General features: G+C 43.0%; 1 protein-coding gene across 1 annotated transcript; it reads right to left on the bottom strand.

Annotated features, from left to right (window-relative positions):
* Positions 1-600: 600 nt before the first annotated feature.
* si:rp71-39b20.4 (potassium voltage-gated channel subfamily V member 2) lies at positions 601-10,843 on the bottom strand (the record flags this gene model as incomplete). Its single annotated transcript, XM_039764627.1, has 3 exons — positions 9,542-10,843; positions 2,324-2,561; positions 601-620 (listed from the first exon to the last, which is right to left on the bottom strand). Coding segments are annotated over exons 1-3 (1,560 nt in total), but the record flags the coding sequence as incomplete, so codon positions are not given.
* Positions 10,844-16,837: the final 5,994 nt, after the last annotated feature.

The raw sequence follows: 16,837 nt of genomic DNA on the forward strand, positions 1-16,837 counted from the left end.
GTAAAACTTTATGCTAGTAAAGATAAATGAATAGATAAATTAATAAATGAATAAAGATAAATGGAGTAAAAAGGGGGAGAGAACCTGCTTCCTCAATTTAAATGCTTATTCTGAAATGTTATTGATTAGGCTTTGAAAAAGTTTTGCACAGATCCTCTAAGTGAGTATTTTATTATTTCCAATTTCAAGTAGCATATAACATCAGTTACCCACAGACTTAGAATAGGAGAGCTAGGATTCTTCCAGTTCAGCGAGATAAGTCTCTGTGCCAATAGTGTAGTAAAGGCCATTACAATTTGTTTGTCCTTCTCCACTTTAAGCCCCTCTAGAAGCCCACCACACACAGCTGTTAATGGATTAGGAGGGATTGTGACCCCAAGGCTGTCTAAAAGACATTTAAAAATTTTGGTCCAGAATGAAGTTCTTGTGGTGCAGGCCCAGCACATGTGGCCCAGTGAGGCTGGAGCTCGATTGCAACGTTTGCAGGTTGAATTTTGCACTGGAAACATTTTACATTTTGACAATTTTACACAAGACAGATGTGCTATAATTCTGAGTTAAATAATTGTATGCTTTGCTCATATGGAGCTCGAGTGAATTCTCTGCATTGCTACCTTCCACTCCTTTTCCGAGATGTTGAGTGAGAGATCCTTTTCCCAATGTCCTCCTGGATCTTTGAAAGTGAGGGACTGTAAAATGGTTTTATATATTACAGAAATGCTGTCTGAGTCATCAAGACTGATCGATATTTTTTCCAGAATGGTGAGGTGAGGAAAATTAGGCAGGTTCTGTTTAACAAAGTTTCTAATTTGAAGGTTGTGAAAGAAACGTGTAGCTGGAAAATTCAATTTGGAGTGCAATTGTTTATACGACACGAAGACGTTGTCTATGTTCAGATCACTAAGTGATTTAATCCCAAATGTTTTCCAGACATTAAAAACTGCGTACATTTGAGAGGGTGGAAAAAGGTGGTTCTCCTGCAGAGGTGCGGCAGATGAAGGCTTCTTTATCTTAAAATGCTTCCTACATTGGTTCCATATTCTGAGTGAGTGAAGCACAATTGGGTTGTTAGTATTTTGGCAATAACTTGTACTTATTGGGGCACAAAGCAAGGAATATAAAGAAGTACTGTAGGATTTTATTTCTATTGTGGACCAAGCCTGTGTGTGTTCATCTATTTGTAGTGCTCTCTCTCTCTAAACCCCCCCAAGACCCCCACCCTATTAGCGGAGAAGCTGTCAGTGCTCGAGCTGTTAATTTCTTCAGATGATTTCAGAACGTGTAGAAGTGTTCAGGGTGAAGGGTTTTTCAAATTCAAAATCAATCAAGTGACATGGTTTTGGTCCTCCACTCTGTCTGGGGGTTCACCAGTTGTTGGATTTTCAATTGACATGGTTTGGTAACTTTTTATTATATCTTTAATTTAATGTACCATAAACAAATTAGTGACTAACTAGGAGCTTTACCTCTTTTGCTAGAAATCTCTGGAAACTAAGACTTCCCTCAGCGTTTCTCCTGACAGGACTCAAGAAGTACTTTTGTTATAAACTAGTGAAGCATAATAGATGTCACACGCGTGCTTAAAGTGGCCGTCTTCAGGGCTCAGACGAGGTAAGCGATACCACCGAGGGAAGAGAGGTGGCGCTGTAGCTAACACCCTTAAACTTTCCACCCCTAGCTCTGAAGGACCACGTTCCACAGTCCTCCCAAACCCCGCCCCTTCTGGATTTGGGAGTATAAGAGCCGCCTGACGTGAGTCACTTTCATTTGGAGCCAAATGAAAAGAAAGAGAGCAGCAAAGTTGAAAAGCTCCATTATTTGTTGACAGCGTTTTTTGTTGCATAAACGGGGATTACTGGGTTGTTTCACCCAAACATTCAACCTGTATTCGACCTTCGTTCCATTCAGAGAAAGCAAAAAAAAACCAAGAATGCACAGTATAATTTACATTATAAGATATAGACATAAAAAAAAATGCAAGCAATGCAACATAATAATAAGTATGAACAAAAGAGAAGCTAATTAAATACACAGACCACAGTGATGAAATTCAGTGAATATTCAATACATTTCTGCCACCATGTTGCTCTAGGATTTGCAAAATGAGCCCTCATCTTTTTTTCCATCATGTAAACATTCAAATATCGAGAAAGCTTTGACCATCTTCCACCAACAAAGTGAATCATGTCATAGCAAATCCTTCAAAGCGATAATTACTATGGGCTACTATGATTTCCCCCTCTTCTTTATTCCAACATTTAGGGTAACCTTTGTGTGGACCTGGTGGACATCTGTCCAGAGCTGATGGTAACATATGGGGTACAACACTCTGACAGTTTGCGCAGAGCTCTTTGCCTTAAACGCACCTTGCCACGAAGCTTCACAGCAGTGTCACCCTCCTGTTCCTTCAGCTTGGCATAGTAGTCTGAAAACTTATTGAAAAGGATGGAGATTGGCATGCCGTTGAGAATGATTCCAAAAGAGATGCATCCAAAAGCGACAAATCGACCCAGTACCGATTCGGGAACTGTATCGCCATAGCCCACAGTGGAGATGCTCACCTGGTAAGAGATCAGAAGAACAGAAAACATTTTCCTGATTACTTACATTGTTGGAAAATGTGCAAAGGGTGGAGTGTAAGGAGTGGCCAGGCTGGACCATCCAACGATGCACCATTTTACTAAAATAAATTTCCAATAAAGGGTATTTTTTTTTCTCAAAAATTTTTTTTTAAGGCCAAAGCTAATGTAAATATGTTAACAGTCAATGAACATGACAGTAAAATCCATCCCAACCTAAGGAACTCTTTCTCTTACATGTTGCCTACCCTTAAAACAGAGAAACATTCTGTAGGACTTCAATTACAAATTAGTTCACTATTTCAAATTTAGATTGAGAGAAATCACTTCAAGTTCTACATATCCATCCTCTTCCGCTTATCCAAGGTCAGGTCACGGGGGCAGCAGCTTGAGCAACAACAACAACAACATTTATTTATATAGCACATTTTCATACAAACAGTAGCTCAAAGTGCTAGTTGCTCAAAGTGCTTGAGCAGAGATGCCCAGACTTTCCTCTCCCTGGCCACTTCTTCAAGCCCTTCCGGAGGAATCCTGAAGCGTTCCCAGGCCAGCCGAGAGACATAATCCCTCCAGCATGTCCTGCGTCTTCCCCCGGGCCTCCTCCCGGTTAGATGTGCCCAGAACACCACACCAGGGAGGTGTCCAGGAGGAATCCTGATCAGATTCCCGAGCCACCTCAACAGACTCCTCTTGATGCGGAGGAGCAGCGGCTCTACACTGAGCTTCTCCCGGATGACCCAGCTTCTTACCCTGTCTTTATGGTTCTTTCTAAAGATAGGGTTTACATTCATTAATTTCTGCTTTTTCTTATCAGCAAACTCATCTTCACTAGCACTTGAAACGGCCCAAGTAGGGAAGGCTACAAAAAATTCTGGCAGCATTAAAGGTTCCCAGAAGAATAAAGAATGGGACCCGAAAATACTCCGAGAGCAACTTCTCCCAACCACCCAAGAACAGTTTGGTGACCAACAATGAACAATCTAGCTTGATGGAGCACCGGGCCATAAGGAAAAAGTGATAACTAAGTGGCACGGGGAACAAAAAAAATCGAAATTTGGGGTCCATGGCCAGGAAACTCCCCAATGAGAAATTTTGGTCAATCCTCAAGAGGTGGGTGGACAAACAAAAACCCACCAATCCTGACAAACACCAAGCATTGGTTCTGCAAGAATGGGCTGCCATCAGTCAGGATTTGGCCCAGAAGCTGAGTGACAGACAGCCTGCAAGGGCGAATTGCAAAAGTCCTGAAAAAGAAAGAAGGTCCAACAAAAATTAACTTTGCTAATAAACGTAATGTCATTGTCAATAAAAGCCTTTGAAACTTATGAAATGCTTGTAATTCTACTTCAGTATACCAGAGAAACGTCTGACAAAAAGATCGAAAGATCTAAGGCCACGACTGCTGCAGGCCTATGCGTTGGGGCTGGGAAGTCCTCTACAGCGCATTTTCAACCTGAGCCTGGAACAGGAGTAAGTTCAGAGGCTTTGGAAAACATCTTGCATCGCCCCAGTCCCAAAGGTATCACGTCCTGGTGAGCTGAATGACTTCCAGCCTGTCACTCTGACGTCACATGTGATGAAGACCATGGAGCGGCTGCTGCTTCACCACCTGAGGCCATAGGTCCGCCACGCAGTTCTCATACCAGGAGAAGGTGGGAGCGGAGGATGCCATCATCTGTATGCTACACCGAACCCTCTCCCACTTGTACAGAGGCAGTGGTGCTTTAAGAATTATGTTTCTGGACTTCTCTAGCGCCTTCAACGCCATCCAACCTCTGCTCCTTAGGAACAAGCTGGCAGAGATTACACAGAGAGTAGATTCACACCTGGTGGCATGGATCGTGGACTTTCTTACAGACAGACCTCAGTATGTGCGTCTCGGGAACTGCAGGTCTGACATTGTGGTCAGCAGCACAGGAGCACCGCAGGGGACTGGACTTTCTCCGGTCCTGTTCAGCCAACATACATCAGACTTCCAGTACAACTCGGAGTCCTGCCACGTGCAAAAGTTCACTGACGACACTGCTATCATGGGCTGCATCAGCAGTGAGCAGGAGAAGGAGTACAGGAACCTAATCAAGGACTTTGTTAAATGGTGCAACTCAAACCACCTACAACTGAACACCAGAAAAAACAAGGAGCTCGTGGTGGACTTTAGGAGGACCAGGCCCCTCATGGACCCCGTGAACATCACAGGTGACTGTATGCAGAAGGTGCAGACCTATAAATACCTGGGAGTGCAGCAGGATGACAAATTGGACTGGACTGCCAATACTGATGCTCTGTGCAAGAGAGGACAGAGCCGACTATACTTCCTTAGAAGACTGGCGTCCTTCAACATCTGCAATAAGATGCTGCAGATGTTCTATCAGACGGTTGTGGTGAGCGCCCTCTTCTACGTGGTGGTGTGCTGGGGAGGCAGCATAAAGAAGAGGGACGCCTCACGCCTGGACAAACTGGTGAGGAAGGCAGGCTCTATTGTAGACACAGAGCTGGACAGTTTGACATCCGTGGCAGAGTGATGGGCGCTGAGCAGGCACCGGTCAATCATGGAGAATCCACTGAACAGGATCATCTCCAGACAGAGGAGCAGCTTCAGCGACAGACTGCTGTCACCGTCCTGCTCCACTGACAGACTGAGGAGACCCCACACTATGTGACTCTTCAATTGCACCCGGTGGGGTAAACGTTAACATTATACAAAATACTGTCTGTTATACCTGCATTGTTATCACTCTTTAATTTAATATTGTTCTTTATCAGTATGCTGCTGCTGGAGAATGTGAATTTCCCCTTGAGATTAATAAAGTATCTATCTATCTATCTAAAAACACAGAAGCAGCAAACTTTGTGGGTCATTCTCAAAACATTTGGCCACAACTGTACTCGTGCTCTTTATGACATTCCATTTGCATGAATCTTTTGCATATGAACTATTAATTAGTGTTAAAGACTTCAGCTTGTTAGTTTCGCTCTTTATTTTGGCCATGCATTCTTCATATTTCATGCCCGTGGCTGCATTTCAAGCGATGAATTGAGATTCTTGTGTTATGTTTAGTCGCAGTGCCGGTTTTTACGAGTTTACATTTGACAAGTCTTGTTCAGCAGCCGAAATACGACCAAATAATTGACATGCCATTATTTTTTTTAGTGCCACCCTGTCTTTGTTTGTATCTGACTCATCCCTACCTGGCTGAGATTCAGCTTTAGCGTTCTTGCTTTGTCATACCCAGCATGGTGTTTTTGTTTGAATGAAGAATGAGGTTTGGACGTGATGGAAGCAAAGGAATGGACATTACCACTGGAACCTGGCGCAGGACAGCTCAGAGAAGCACAAAGTAGGAGAGAGCATGTACTGAAAACACTGACAGGAGCAAAATGACTTCTGTGAAAGCTTCTTGTTGTTCGTATTGATGATATAGTGATGAATTTTCAGTATATCCTCCAGCATTGCAATGTATAATTACTAAATAATCAATCAAGCTAATAAAATGCTAATAAGAGAGTGTGTGTGTGTGTGTCCTACCTTGCAATCTGATTGGTCAGTTTATCCTTTGGTTGTTCAGTGAAATGCAACTGTGACAAGAAGCGCTCAGCAAGGACGGTGGACACGCATGAGGACACTGAGGAAGAACATTAAGAGTCGTCTTCAAACATGGGAAGTATTTTGCAAGAATTACAAATGTTTTCACACTGGAGGCTGGATCATCTACCAATGGTAACAGTCAAAAAGTGGACAGGAGGTGAACGGGGGACCTCTAAATGACAGTCTGAGAAGCAGGCGTTAGATGAGTGTGCTTGAGAGAAGAAACACAGGGTGAGACAGACACACAAGAATGCCGAGGAAAGGCATAAGAAGAACACTGAGGGTACATGTAAGGCCAGAGATATCAACCGATGAAATATGAAATATTTTAAAATGTAATCTATTACTGTCTTCGACAGGTAATGTAGCTAGGTTTTAAATAAAATAATAACAGAAATGACAATAAAAAGGTCAACACACATAAGCCAGTGACCAAGTACCAAGAAACAAAGCTCTCCCCCTGACTCCTCTTCTCATCCCCCTTATCAATATCACCCCATAAGTGTACAATCAGCTAAGAATTTCTGTAGGTGACCTGACCTGCTGTTATATTTCTAGTCTGAGGTGTGAAGAGAGAAGAGAAAAGTAGACAGGCCTGTTCCTTGTGACGTTCCAGTGTTTCTCATATCTGCATCAGAAACACAGTTTTAAAGCCTCACAAACTGTGGTCTGCATAACAGATAGTCCATCTTAGTCCAGCACCATGGCCTCCCCCTTAACAAAGATGGCAAGACGGTATTGAAGGCACTGGGGAAAAAAAAACATAATCCTCACAGTGCTGCCAGCTTTATCCAGGTGACAATACGCTTTGTGGATCAGATGGATCATTGCATCCTCCTCTTTAATTTTTGTCCAACAGGCAAACTGCAGTGGGTCCAGGTGGTCTACCACAAGAGGACTAATATAGTCCAGGACCAGCCTCTCAACGGTTTTCATGATGTGGACATAAGTGCCACTGGCCTTTAGTCATTAGGTGAAAATGCCTCTCTCTTCTTTGGAACAGGAACAATGTAAGATGTTTTCCAGTGCAGCAGCACTTTTTGTAGCTTTATGACAGACTGAACAGGTGGCAGAGAACACCAAAAAGTTGGTCGGCATAGGCCCAAAGAACTTGAGGACCAAATCCATGTGGACCTATGGCTTTTCCTGTGTGCAGCCTCCTTTGTTGTCCCCTCACCAGGTCATCACTTATGGACAATCCATACTGAAGATCAGCGCTGGACACATCACTGGCCATTCCAGTTGAAGTAGTAGGAGTTATTGATGTAGTAGGGATGACTAACTGGTCATTGGAAAAAGGTTTTGGTGGAATATTTAAAAAAAAAAATAGGTGTATACCATTATGTGTGGGGTACAAGTCAAGGAGGTTCTGGTTAAATGATACAATACTCTAGAGAGGCCTCATGTGGACATCCGTTTGAAGTTTTGGTCTCCATATTACAAAACAAGACATAGCAATGGTACAGAATTTCCAGAGGAGACCAACTAGGCTGGTGAGAGGTATGAGCTATGAGGCAAGTTAAGCAAATGGAGTTTAAGTATTAGGCCTATGCTGGAGATTTCTTATTTCTTTTTAGAAGAACTGGAAGAGCCAAGCCTAATTCAAATGTCAAAAGATCCATCCTACCATTCATCAAAGCACAAATTGTAACTCACAATCATCATCATAATAATTATTGCCAAGGTCAGAGACAGGTGGGGGAGCATGCACTGGCACATCACGTTGCTGCACCCACTACATGACAAAACAACTTGGGATACTAGTTGGCAACCCCCCCCAGACAGACATGTGGTCAAGTCCCACCATCTGGTAATGACCATCAATCTGCCAGAGCCAGGTTTTACTTGGCCTGGTCGAGCTAGCGGGTCCTCGGCAATAAGGATCCTGTGAGCTGGATCACCCTCAGGTAATCGCGCCACATGGTTGTAGTGCTGTAACGGACGCTCCCTCACAATGCAGGCGATGTGCCTCATTCGGGACCCCATGAGCAACACAAAGTCAAACCAGCGGTACCTAAGGATTCTCCAGAGAAACACACATGAGAGTCCAGTCTTCGTCTCAGGTCACTGGATAGCGTTGATGTCTCACAACCATACAAGAAGAGAGGAAGCACTAGGACTCTGTCGTTTTACAGAGATATCAGGAGCACCACACACCCCTTTCCAGCAACCTCATGACCCCCCATGCTCTCCCAATCCATCTAAAGACACCAGAGACTTGAAGCCTGAAGCTGAAGTAAGAGAACTCCTACTAAGCGATTGCCGGGGAGTAGGAACCGCCCAATTGATGGTGTCTACCACAACAGCCGAGTGTGAGCAGTGGGAGAAGTGTGTGTGCCTCAAAAGGTTGCCCTGCACGTGCCGATGGAAGTGCGGAAGGGATAAAGGGCCAAGATATGAAGGTCAGTCAGCGTCTCCTCCTCCTGCAACTTCCGAATGGGATAAAGAGAAGAAGGCGCCAGGTTTAAAAGGCCAGTATTTGGGGTTCAAAGTTTTGTGGACTGTCTGTAGCTTTTAACGTCAATGTTTTTAATGGATTCATTTATTGGAACTGTTTTTAATCTGCAGCATCATTCATTTTTAAGTAATTCTTTATTGTCCACTGCACTATTTATTGGGGCACTGTTTAATTTTGAATTGTTTTAACAAGAGTACTATTTTTTGCACCTACCCCTTGCTTTGTGCGAGTGTCCACATCCACTGGCTCATCCCTCGGGTACGTTATCACCCAGAGCGGGATCAAGAGGCTCCCGGGATGCAACTGGTAATATGGAGCAAACCCACACCGTCACATAGCCACAATAGAGAAGAGGACGCAAAGCCTGGAAAAGACTGCAAATAATTTGGCCTGGTTGGAAAACTATGAGTTCTCCATCCAGTTTCCAGCTGAATTTCCATAATTCACCTAGAAACATGCCCTGAAAGCGTTCTTCCTTGTGCTTGGGTTCGATCTGAGCCAATAGCTCCCTTTGAACATATAGATAGTCCTTCAGCTCATCCCGTTTCTCCTCAATTGTAATGAATCCCATGTTCAACGGTGTAACCATCCTTTCAAGGAGAACATTTCCTTTTCCCATTTCCGCCAATGTGCGCATGCCCAGTGCAGACAAACGTCTACCTCAGGTGCATTTTGGGTCATTTTAGTGTGGGCAGAGTTACTATCATAAACGATGTGAAAACGCTAGTGTTGGCGGAGATCGTTTTAAGTTTAAAACTCTGTGGGCCTTTAAATGAAAACCAAAGCCTTAGACAATAATGTAGCTCAAATTAAAAAATTTCAAACAAAACAACAATCAAGTGAACAATCACATTTAGCACAGGATACTATGCTCCTTTGATAATGAAAATCATAGACCCCACCACAGGTACTCACCGCTGCCCACCACCAGGCATCCGGGATGCTGCTGAAAGGAGTACCTGGGACATCGTGCTCCACTGAATGCATGAGAGCTGAAAAAGTGAAGATTCCCATTCCGATGAACAAAAAGAGACAGCAGACCTGCTGATAACACTGTCGAATGGTGAAGCCAAACGCTCGCAGTCCCGTGGAGTGGCGTGCTAGTTTGAGGATACGGAAGATGCGCATCAGGCGAATCACCTTCAGAATTTTGCTGAACTTACTGACCCTCCGCATGGCCTGCAAGTCTTCTTCATAGCTCGAGTCATCGTGGTTGGCGAACCACTCAAACATGACCTGGACAAAGTAAGGCATGATGGCCAGCAGGTCCACAAAATTGAGAGCACTGCGCAAGAAGTGCTTAATGTTGCAGGTACAAAGCAAACGCAGGAAGTACTCCGTGGTAAAGAACAGGATGCAAAATGTTTCTATGTGCTCCATGTAAGTCTTTCCGCTGGAGGTCGTGTAACGTAGGTCGTCCACCGTGTTGAGAGTCATAGCCACAATGGAGAGGAGCACAAGAAGGCTGGAAAAGACGGCAAACACTTTGGCCTGGATGGAGAAGTAAGGGTTTTCCATCAAATTCCAGATGTTTTTCCGTAATTCACCTAGAAACATACCCTCAAAGTGCTCTTCCTTGTGCTCGGGTTCGATTTGAGCCAATAGCTCCCTTTGAATCTTTAGATAGTCCTTCAACTCATCCTGCTTCTCCTCAAAGAGAATCCGGCAGCAGCGATGCATGTCCCTCATGCGCAGACCCCAGTATTGGATCTCTTCTTCAAAATTCATCGGGCACAGCTCTTGCATGACCCACAAAATCCCGCTTCGGTAGAAGTGGAAAATGTAGTGAAATAGAGTGGGATCCCGGTCAAAAAAATATTCATTGGTGAGAACGGAATAGTCATCACACAACGAAAGCTTCTTTATGGGGTCAGGACAAAGTGCCAGCTTTCCAATACGAGTATAAGGGTAGCGGGCAGCCACCTTAGTGGCAATCTGAAACAACCTGCCACCAATGTTAAGCTTTAGCATTGCGACCTTTCCTCTCGGGGACCATCGTTGGCCGCGGCCACCACAATCTTCAATGTGTTCTTCATCATTGTCTGCATTGTTGTGAAGCTCCCCTAGCTCCTTCATGGAATTCCACTGCTTAACAGAGCTGTCAAGGGCAAAGGGAAATGAATTATCATCTTCTTCGATGCTTTGCGAAAAGCTGGAGTCATTTCCAAACTTCAGATTGGGAAATAAACTGAAGCGTCTCTTCTTCATTTCCTTCATGATCTCCCTTTCAGTTTGATGCCTGGTCGTGAGTCCTAATGTGCCACTGGGTCATTAAGGGTGACTGCAAGTAAGCAAATAATTAGTAGCACTGAAGTCTCTACTGCCACTCTGTAGCTTCGCTCTGCTCAAGACGAAGCCACAATGCCTTTTGAACCCTCCAAGATATTTTCAACTGCTTTTGTTTTAGCCATCACCCCCCCGCCCCCAACGCCCACACTTGGCCAGGCTAATCCTGCCATTGGCTTTTAAAGTCTTAAGTAGCAATATAAATACTAACTCTGTGGAGACTCTTGTCACTTTGATTTAAGGATTTGATCTCCGGATGAACCTGGTCAACCTGCAGTTCTTTAAGCCGAAGACCTGCTTAAGAGGCTTAACTGTTTAGCATCTGCCAAATGTGGGAAGGCTCGGAAAATAAAAGGCCACTCTCACTAGGGAGGACCCCTACCATAAATCAGAAATTAAAAAAAAAATCGTGCCATATTTTGCTTATTCAATCAATGTTAAATGACATGATGCGATTGGCACCCCAACATTTCTTCAGTTAAATTGTCATACTGCACAGGACCACTCCATATTTTATTGCAGTCATGGTGGCTACTCAGAACAGGTAAACATTCATGTCCTATTGTAAAGGATTTACTTAACTGACCCTCAGTGTGCCACCGCTATGTGCATTACCTTATTAAGTCTGAATCTTCTTCTTCTTTTGGCTGCTCCTGTTAGAGGTTGCCACAGCGGATCATCTTCTTCCATATCTTTCTGTCCTCTGCATCTTGTTCTGTTACACCCACCACCTGCATGTCCTCTCTCACCACATCCATAAACCTCCTCTTACGCCTTCCTCTTTTCTTTTTTCCTGGCAAGATCTATCCTTAACATCCTTCTCCGAAGATACCCAGCATCTATCCTCTGCACATGTCCAAACCAACGCAATCCCGTCATCTCTCTGACTTTGTCTCCCAACCATCCAACTTGAACTGACCCTCTAACGTCCTCATTTCTAATCCTGTCCATCCTCGTCACACCCAATGCAAATCTTAGCATCTTTAACTCTGCCACCTCCAGCTCGGTCTCCTGTGCCACCATCTCCAGCCTATATAACATAGCTGGTCTCACTACCGTCCTGTACACCTTCCCTAACACTCTTGCCGATACCCATCTGTCACAGATTACTCCGGACACTCTTCTCCACCCATTCCACCCTGCCCGCACTCTCTTTTTCACTTCTCTTCCACACTCCCCATTACTGCTGTTGATCCCGCGTATTTAAACTCATCCACCTTCGCCAACTCTACTCCTTGCATCCTCACCCTTCCACTGACCTCCCTCTCATTTACACACATGAATTCTATCGACCCTAAATATATACAGCATTGTTACAACAAACATGTTCTGAGAATCTTTAGGTAAGGAAGACAGAAGTTTTGAGGTAAGATAGTTAATGCTCACTAATCATAACATTGGAGATTCATGAAGAGTGTGTGAAGGGCATTTTGATTAGCACATGCAAGTACGAATTTCACTATATACTGTACACCTATATATACTTGTAAACCTATCAACACTGCCTAGAGGCAAAGCACGCAGAGCCAAAAGTATAATATATACACGTCTGGTGAAATCCCTTAAGTAAATTTCCTTAATAGTGGGTGGGAACAATTACAGAACTCACTGAGCATCACATTTCTAAACCAATCCAATGCCTCATGTAGGCGTCACTCAAAGCAGAGGCGGTGATTTTGAATTGCAAAGAGCAGTGGTGCTCTCCTTAACCTGGTTTGACAAGACAACAAACTTCTAATCACGATAAACTGACTACATCTGAAAAGGTCTCCTAAAAGGACCCTCATTAAACATATAAATATGTATCACAAGGACACAGAGCATGTTGCATGGGTTAAAAAGTAACATAACCTGTTGCAAGGGGAAAGCCTTTCTGTAACTTCAGTTTATATACTGCCATTCAAAGACATGAATGGACTAGTGGACCTAGTAGCACCTGATGACCCCGATTCTCTTGATTCACTAACACAATGTCTGACTTGTATCTCAGAATGGATGAATAGTAACTTTCTCAAGTTAAATAAAGAGAAAACTGAAATCTTAGTGATTAGCAATACAGTCAACCCTCGTTTATCGCGGTTAATCCGTTCCAGACTCTGCCGCGATAAATGAATTTCCGCGAAGTAGGATTCTTTATTTATAAATCGAATATTTTCGCAGTTAGAGCATAGAAAACCTGTTTACGACATTCTAAATACAGTAATCCCTCCTCGATAGGTGAAAATCTGCGAAGTAGAAACCATATGTTTGTATGGTTATTTTTATATATTTTAAACCCTTATAAACTCTCCCACACTGTTAACATTATTAGAGCCCTCTAGACATGAAATAACACCCTTTAGTCAAACGTTTAAACTGTGCTTCATTACAAGACAGAGATGACAGTTCTTTCTCACAATTAAAAGAATGCAAACATATCTTATCTTCAAAGGAGCACCGTGAAGAGCAGATAATGTCAGAGAGAACGCTCACTAAGAAAAGCAAACAATCAAAAAATCAATACGTACTTTTAAGTATACAGAAGCACCGCGATAAAGCGGCATTTTGTAGAGGAGCGTCCTATCTTCTAGGCAAACAGCCACTGTGTAAACAGCCCCCTCTGCTCACACCCCCTCCGTCAGGCAGAGAGAGTGAGAGAGACAGAGAGAAGCAAACAAAACAAGCGCCACGCGGGAAGCATATCTTCTAGCATTGAGGAGTTTTAGTTAATAAGTAATACATGCTCTGATTGGGTAGCTTCTAAGCCATCCGCTAATAGCGTCCCTTGTATGAAATCAACTGGGCAATCAAACTGAGGAAGCATGTAACCTAAATTAAAAGACCCATTGTCCCAGAAAGCGCGAACCAGCAAAAATCCGTGATATATATTTAGATGTGCTTACATTTAAAATCCGCGATAGAGTGAAGCCTCGAAAGTCGAAGCGCGATATAGCGAGGGATTACTGTAATGGATACAATGAGGCTATTAGAAATAAACTGGATACATTAGGATTAAAAGTCAAGACGGAGGTAAAAAGCTTAGGGGTAACCGTTGACTGTAATCTGAATTTTAAATCACATATTAATCAGATCACTAGGACAGCATTTTTTCACTTAAGAAACATAAGTAAAGTTAGACCTCTTATATCACTGAAAGATGCTGAGAAATTAGTTTGTTTTCAGTCGACTAGATTACTGTAACACACTCCTCTCAGGACATAAATCATTTGCAACGAGTGCAGAATGCAGCTGCTAGAATCCCAACTAGAAAAAGAAAATCTGAGCACATCTCTCCAGTATTGATGTCACAACACTGGTTACCTGTGTCATTCAGGATTGACCTTAAAATTCTGCTTATGGTTTATAAAGCCTTAAATAATCTCGCTCCATCTTATATATCGGAATGTCTGACATCTTATATTCCAAATTGTAACCTCAGATCCTCAAATGAAGGTCTCCTTAGAATTCCAAGAACAAAGCTTAAAAGAAGTGGTGAGGCGGGCGGCCTTCTGCTGTTATGCACCTAAAATCTGGAATAGCCTGCCAATAGAAATTGCCAGCATGCCAGGGAATTGCAGAGGTCTTGAAAAAGAAAGAAGGGCCAACGCTGCAAATATTGACTCTTTGCATAAACTTAATGTAATTGTCAATAAAAGCCTTTGCAACTTATGAAATGCTTGCAGTTATATGTCAGTCTACCATAGAAACATCTGACAAAAAGATCTAAAAACACTGAAGCAGCAAACTTTGTGAAAACCAACACTTGGGTCATTCTCGGAAATTTTGACCACGACTGTAAACTTACTTTTGCCCACCCCTCTATGTTGTTGCGGGTGCGATGTGTGCTCTCAGTTGTTCAGTTACGACGAAAGGGTCGGCACTGATGTGTGGTTGAAAGAATTGGCAGCTACATTCACTCAAATGTGAATTTCAGAATATGCATTTGAAGTAAACAGAGTGTTAATCTGAGGTTTCTGAAGTAGTGACAAATACTGGGGTGGACTGGCTTTTTCTCATGAGAATTTTGCATTTATATTTATTTAACTCAATAGGAATTCGCCAGGCTGATACAGAAGAGCACTTTAAAACACTGCTGAAAACACATTACTTTAACATGGCCTTTCTATAACTTCAATTTAATGTAATTTAACTTAATCCTGATACTCTGTATGTTCAATTTCCTTATAATAACTACTCATAAAATCGGTACTGACCCCTACTCTCTTTTTCTGTTTCTTTTTCCGGTTTCTTTGTGGTGGTGGCCTGCGCCACCTCCACCTACTCAAAGCTTCATGATGCTCCAACAATGATGGACGGATTAAAAGGCAGAAGTCTACGTCACCATCATCATCATCAAGCCCTTCCGTGAGAATCCTAAATCCAAAGAGGACTGTTTCATTTATGTTAGGTAGAAAGCCCAGAGGGGACTGGGCGGTCTAATGGTCTGGAATCCCTGCAGATTTTATTTTTTTTCTCCAGTTGTCTGGAGTTTTTTTTTTGTTTTTTCTGTCCCCCCTGGCCATTGGACCTTACTCTTATTCGATGTTAATTAATGTTGATTTATTTTGTTTTCTTATTGTGTCTTTTTTCTATTCTTTATTATGTAAAGCACTTTGAGCTACTGTTTGTATGAAAATGTGCTATAGAAATAAATGTTGTTGTTGTAATGAACAATACAGGGGTGGGCAAAAGTAGGTTTATGGCTGTGAGTACGCAAGGCCAGTAATTTAACCACTTATGAGATTGGACCTGATTGAACTGTGACATTGTGAGATTCTTTTGAGTTAACAAAGTTAACAGAGTTATTGTAATAATGATAACCTGCAGGTCTTTTTTGATACAAAATAACTGTACAGCAGTGGTCAAGTATTGGTTTTCACAAAGTTTGCTGCTTCAGTGTTTTTAGATCTTTTTGTCAGATGTTTCTATGGTAGACTGACATATAACTGCAAGCATTTCATAAGTTTCAAAGGCTTTGATTGACAATTACATTAAGTTTACGCAAAGAGTCAATATTGGCAGTGTTGCCCCTTCTTTCTTTTTCAAGACCTTTGCAATTTGCCCTGGCAGGCTGGCAATCAACTTCTGGGCCAAATCCTGACTGATGCAGGACCACATGTTCTCAATGGGAGTTTCCTGGCCATGGACCCCAAATTTTGATGTTTTGTTCCCTGAGTCACTTTATCATCACTTTTGCCTTATGGCCCGGTGCTCCATCATGCTGGATTGTTCATTGTTGGTCACCAAACTGTTCTTGGATGGTTGGGAGAGGTTGCTCTTGGAGGATGTTTTGGTCCCAATTCTTTATTCATGGCCCTGTTCTTAGGCAAAATTGTGAGTGAGCCCACTGCTGTGGCTGACAAGCAACCCCGCATGACATGAGTGGTCTTAGGATGCTTTACTGTTGGCATGACACAAGACTGATGGTAGCACCGCTCACCTTTTCTTTTTTCCAGGAGATTCATTAGAGAAAATGACTTTCCCCCAGCAGTCCAATCCCTATTCCTTTGCCAGAATGTCAGTCTGGCCCAGATGTTTTTCTTGGCTTCTTTGTTGCCTTTCTTGACACCCACCAGGCCATTCTCTAAAAGTCTTTGCCTCCCGCACACCTGCCTGCTGTTATTCCTGAGCAAGCTCTGCACTGGTGTTGCCCTGATCCCGAGCCATGAATAAAGAATAGGACCAAACCTTCCTCTGAGAGCAACTTCTCCCAACCATCCAAGAACAGTTTGGTGACCAACAATGCCTTTGCCAGCATGATGGCGCACCGGGCCAGAAGGCAAAAGTGCGAACGAAGTGGCTCGGGGAACAAAACATTGAAATGTTGGGTCCATAGCAAGGAATCTACCCAACAACAACAACATTTATTTCTATAGCACATTTTCATACAAATAATGTAGCTCAAAGTGCTTTACATGATGAAGAAAAGGGAAATAAAAGACAAAG

Source organism: Polypterus senegalus, chromosome 10, assembly GCF_016835505.1.
Source record: "Polypterus senegalus isolate Bchr_013 chromosome 10, ASM1683550v1, whole genome shotgun sequence".
In the NCBI taxonomy this organism is placed as follows: Eukaryota; Metazoa; Chordata; class Cladistia; order Polypteriformes; family Polypteridae; genus Polypterus; species Polypterus senegalus.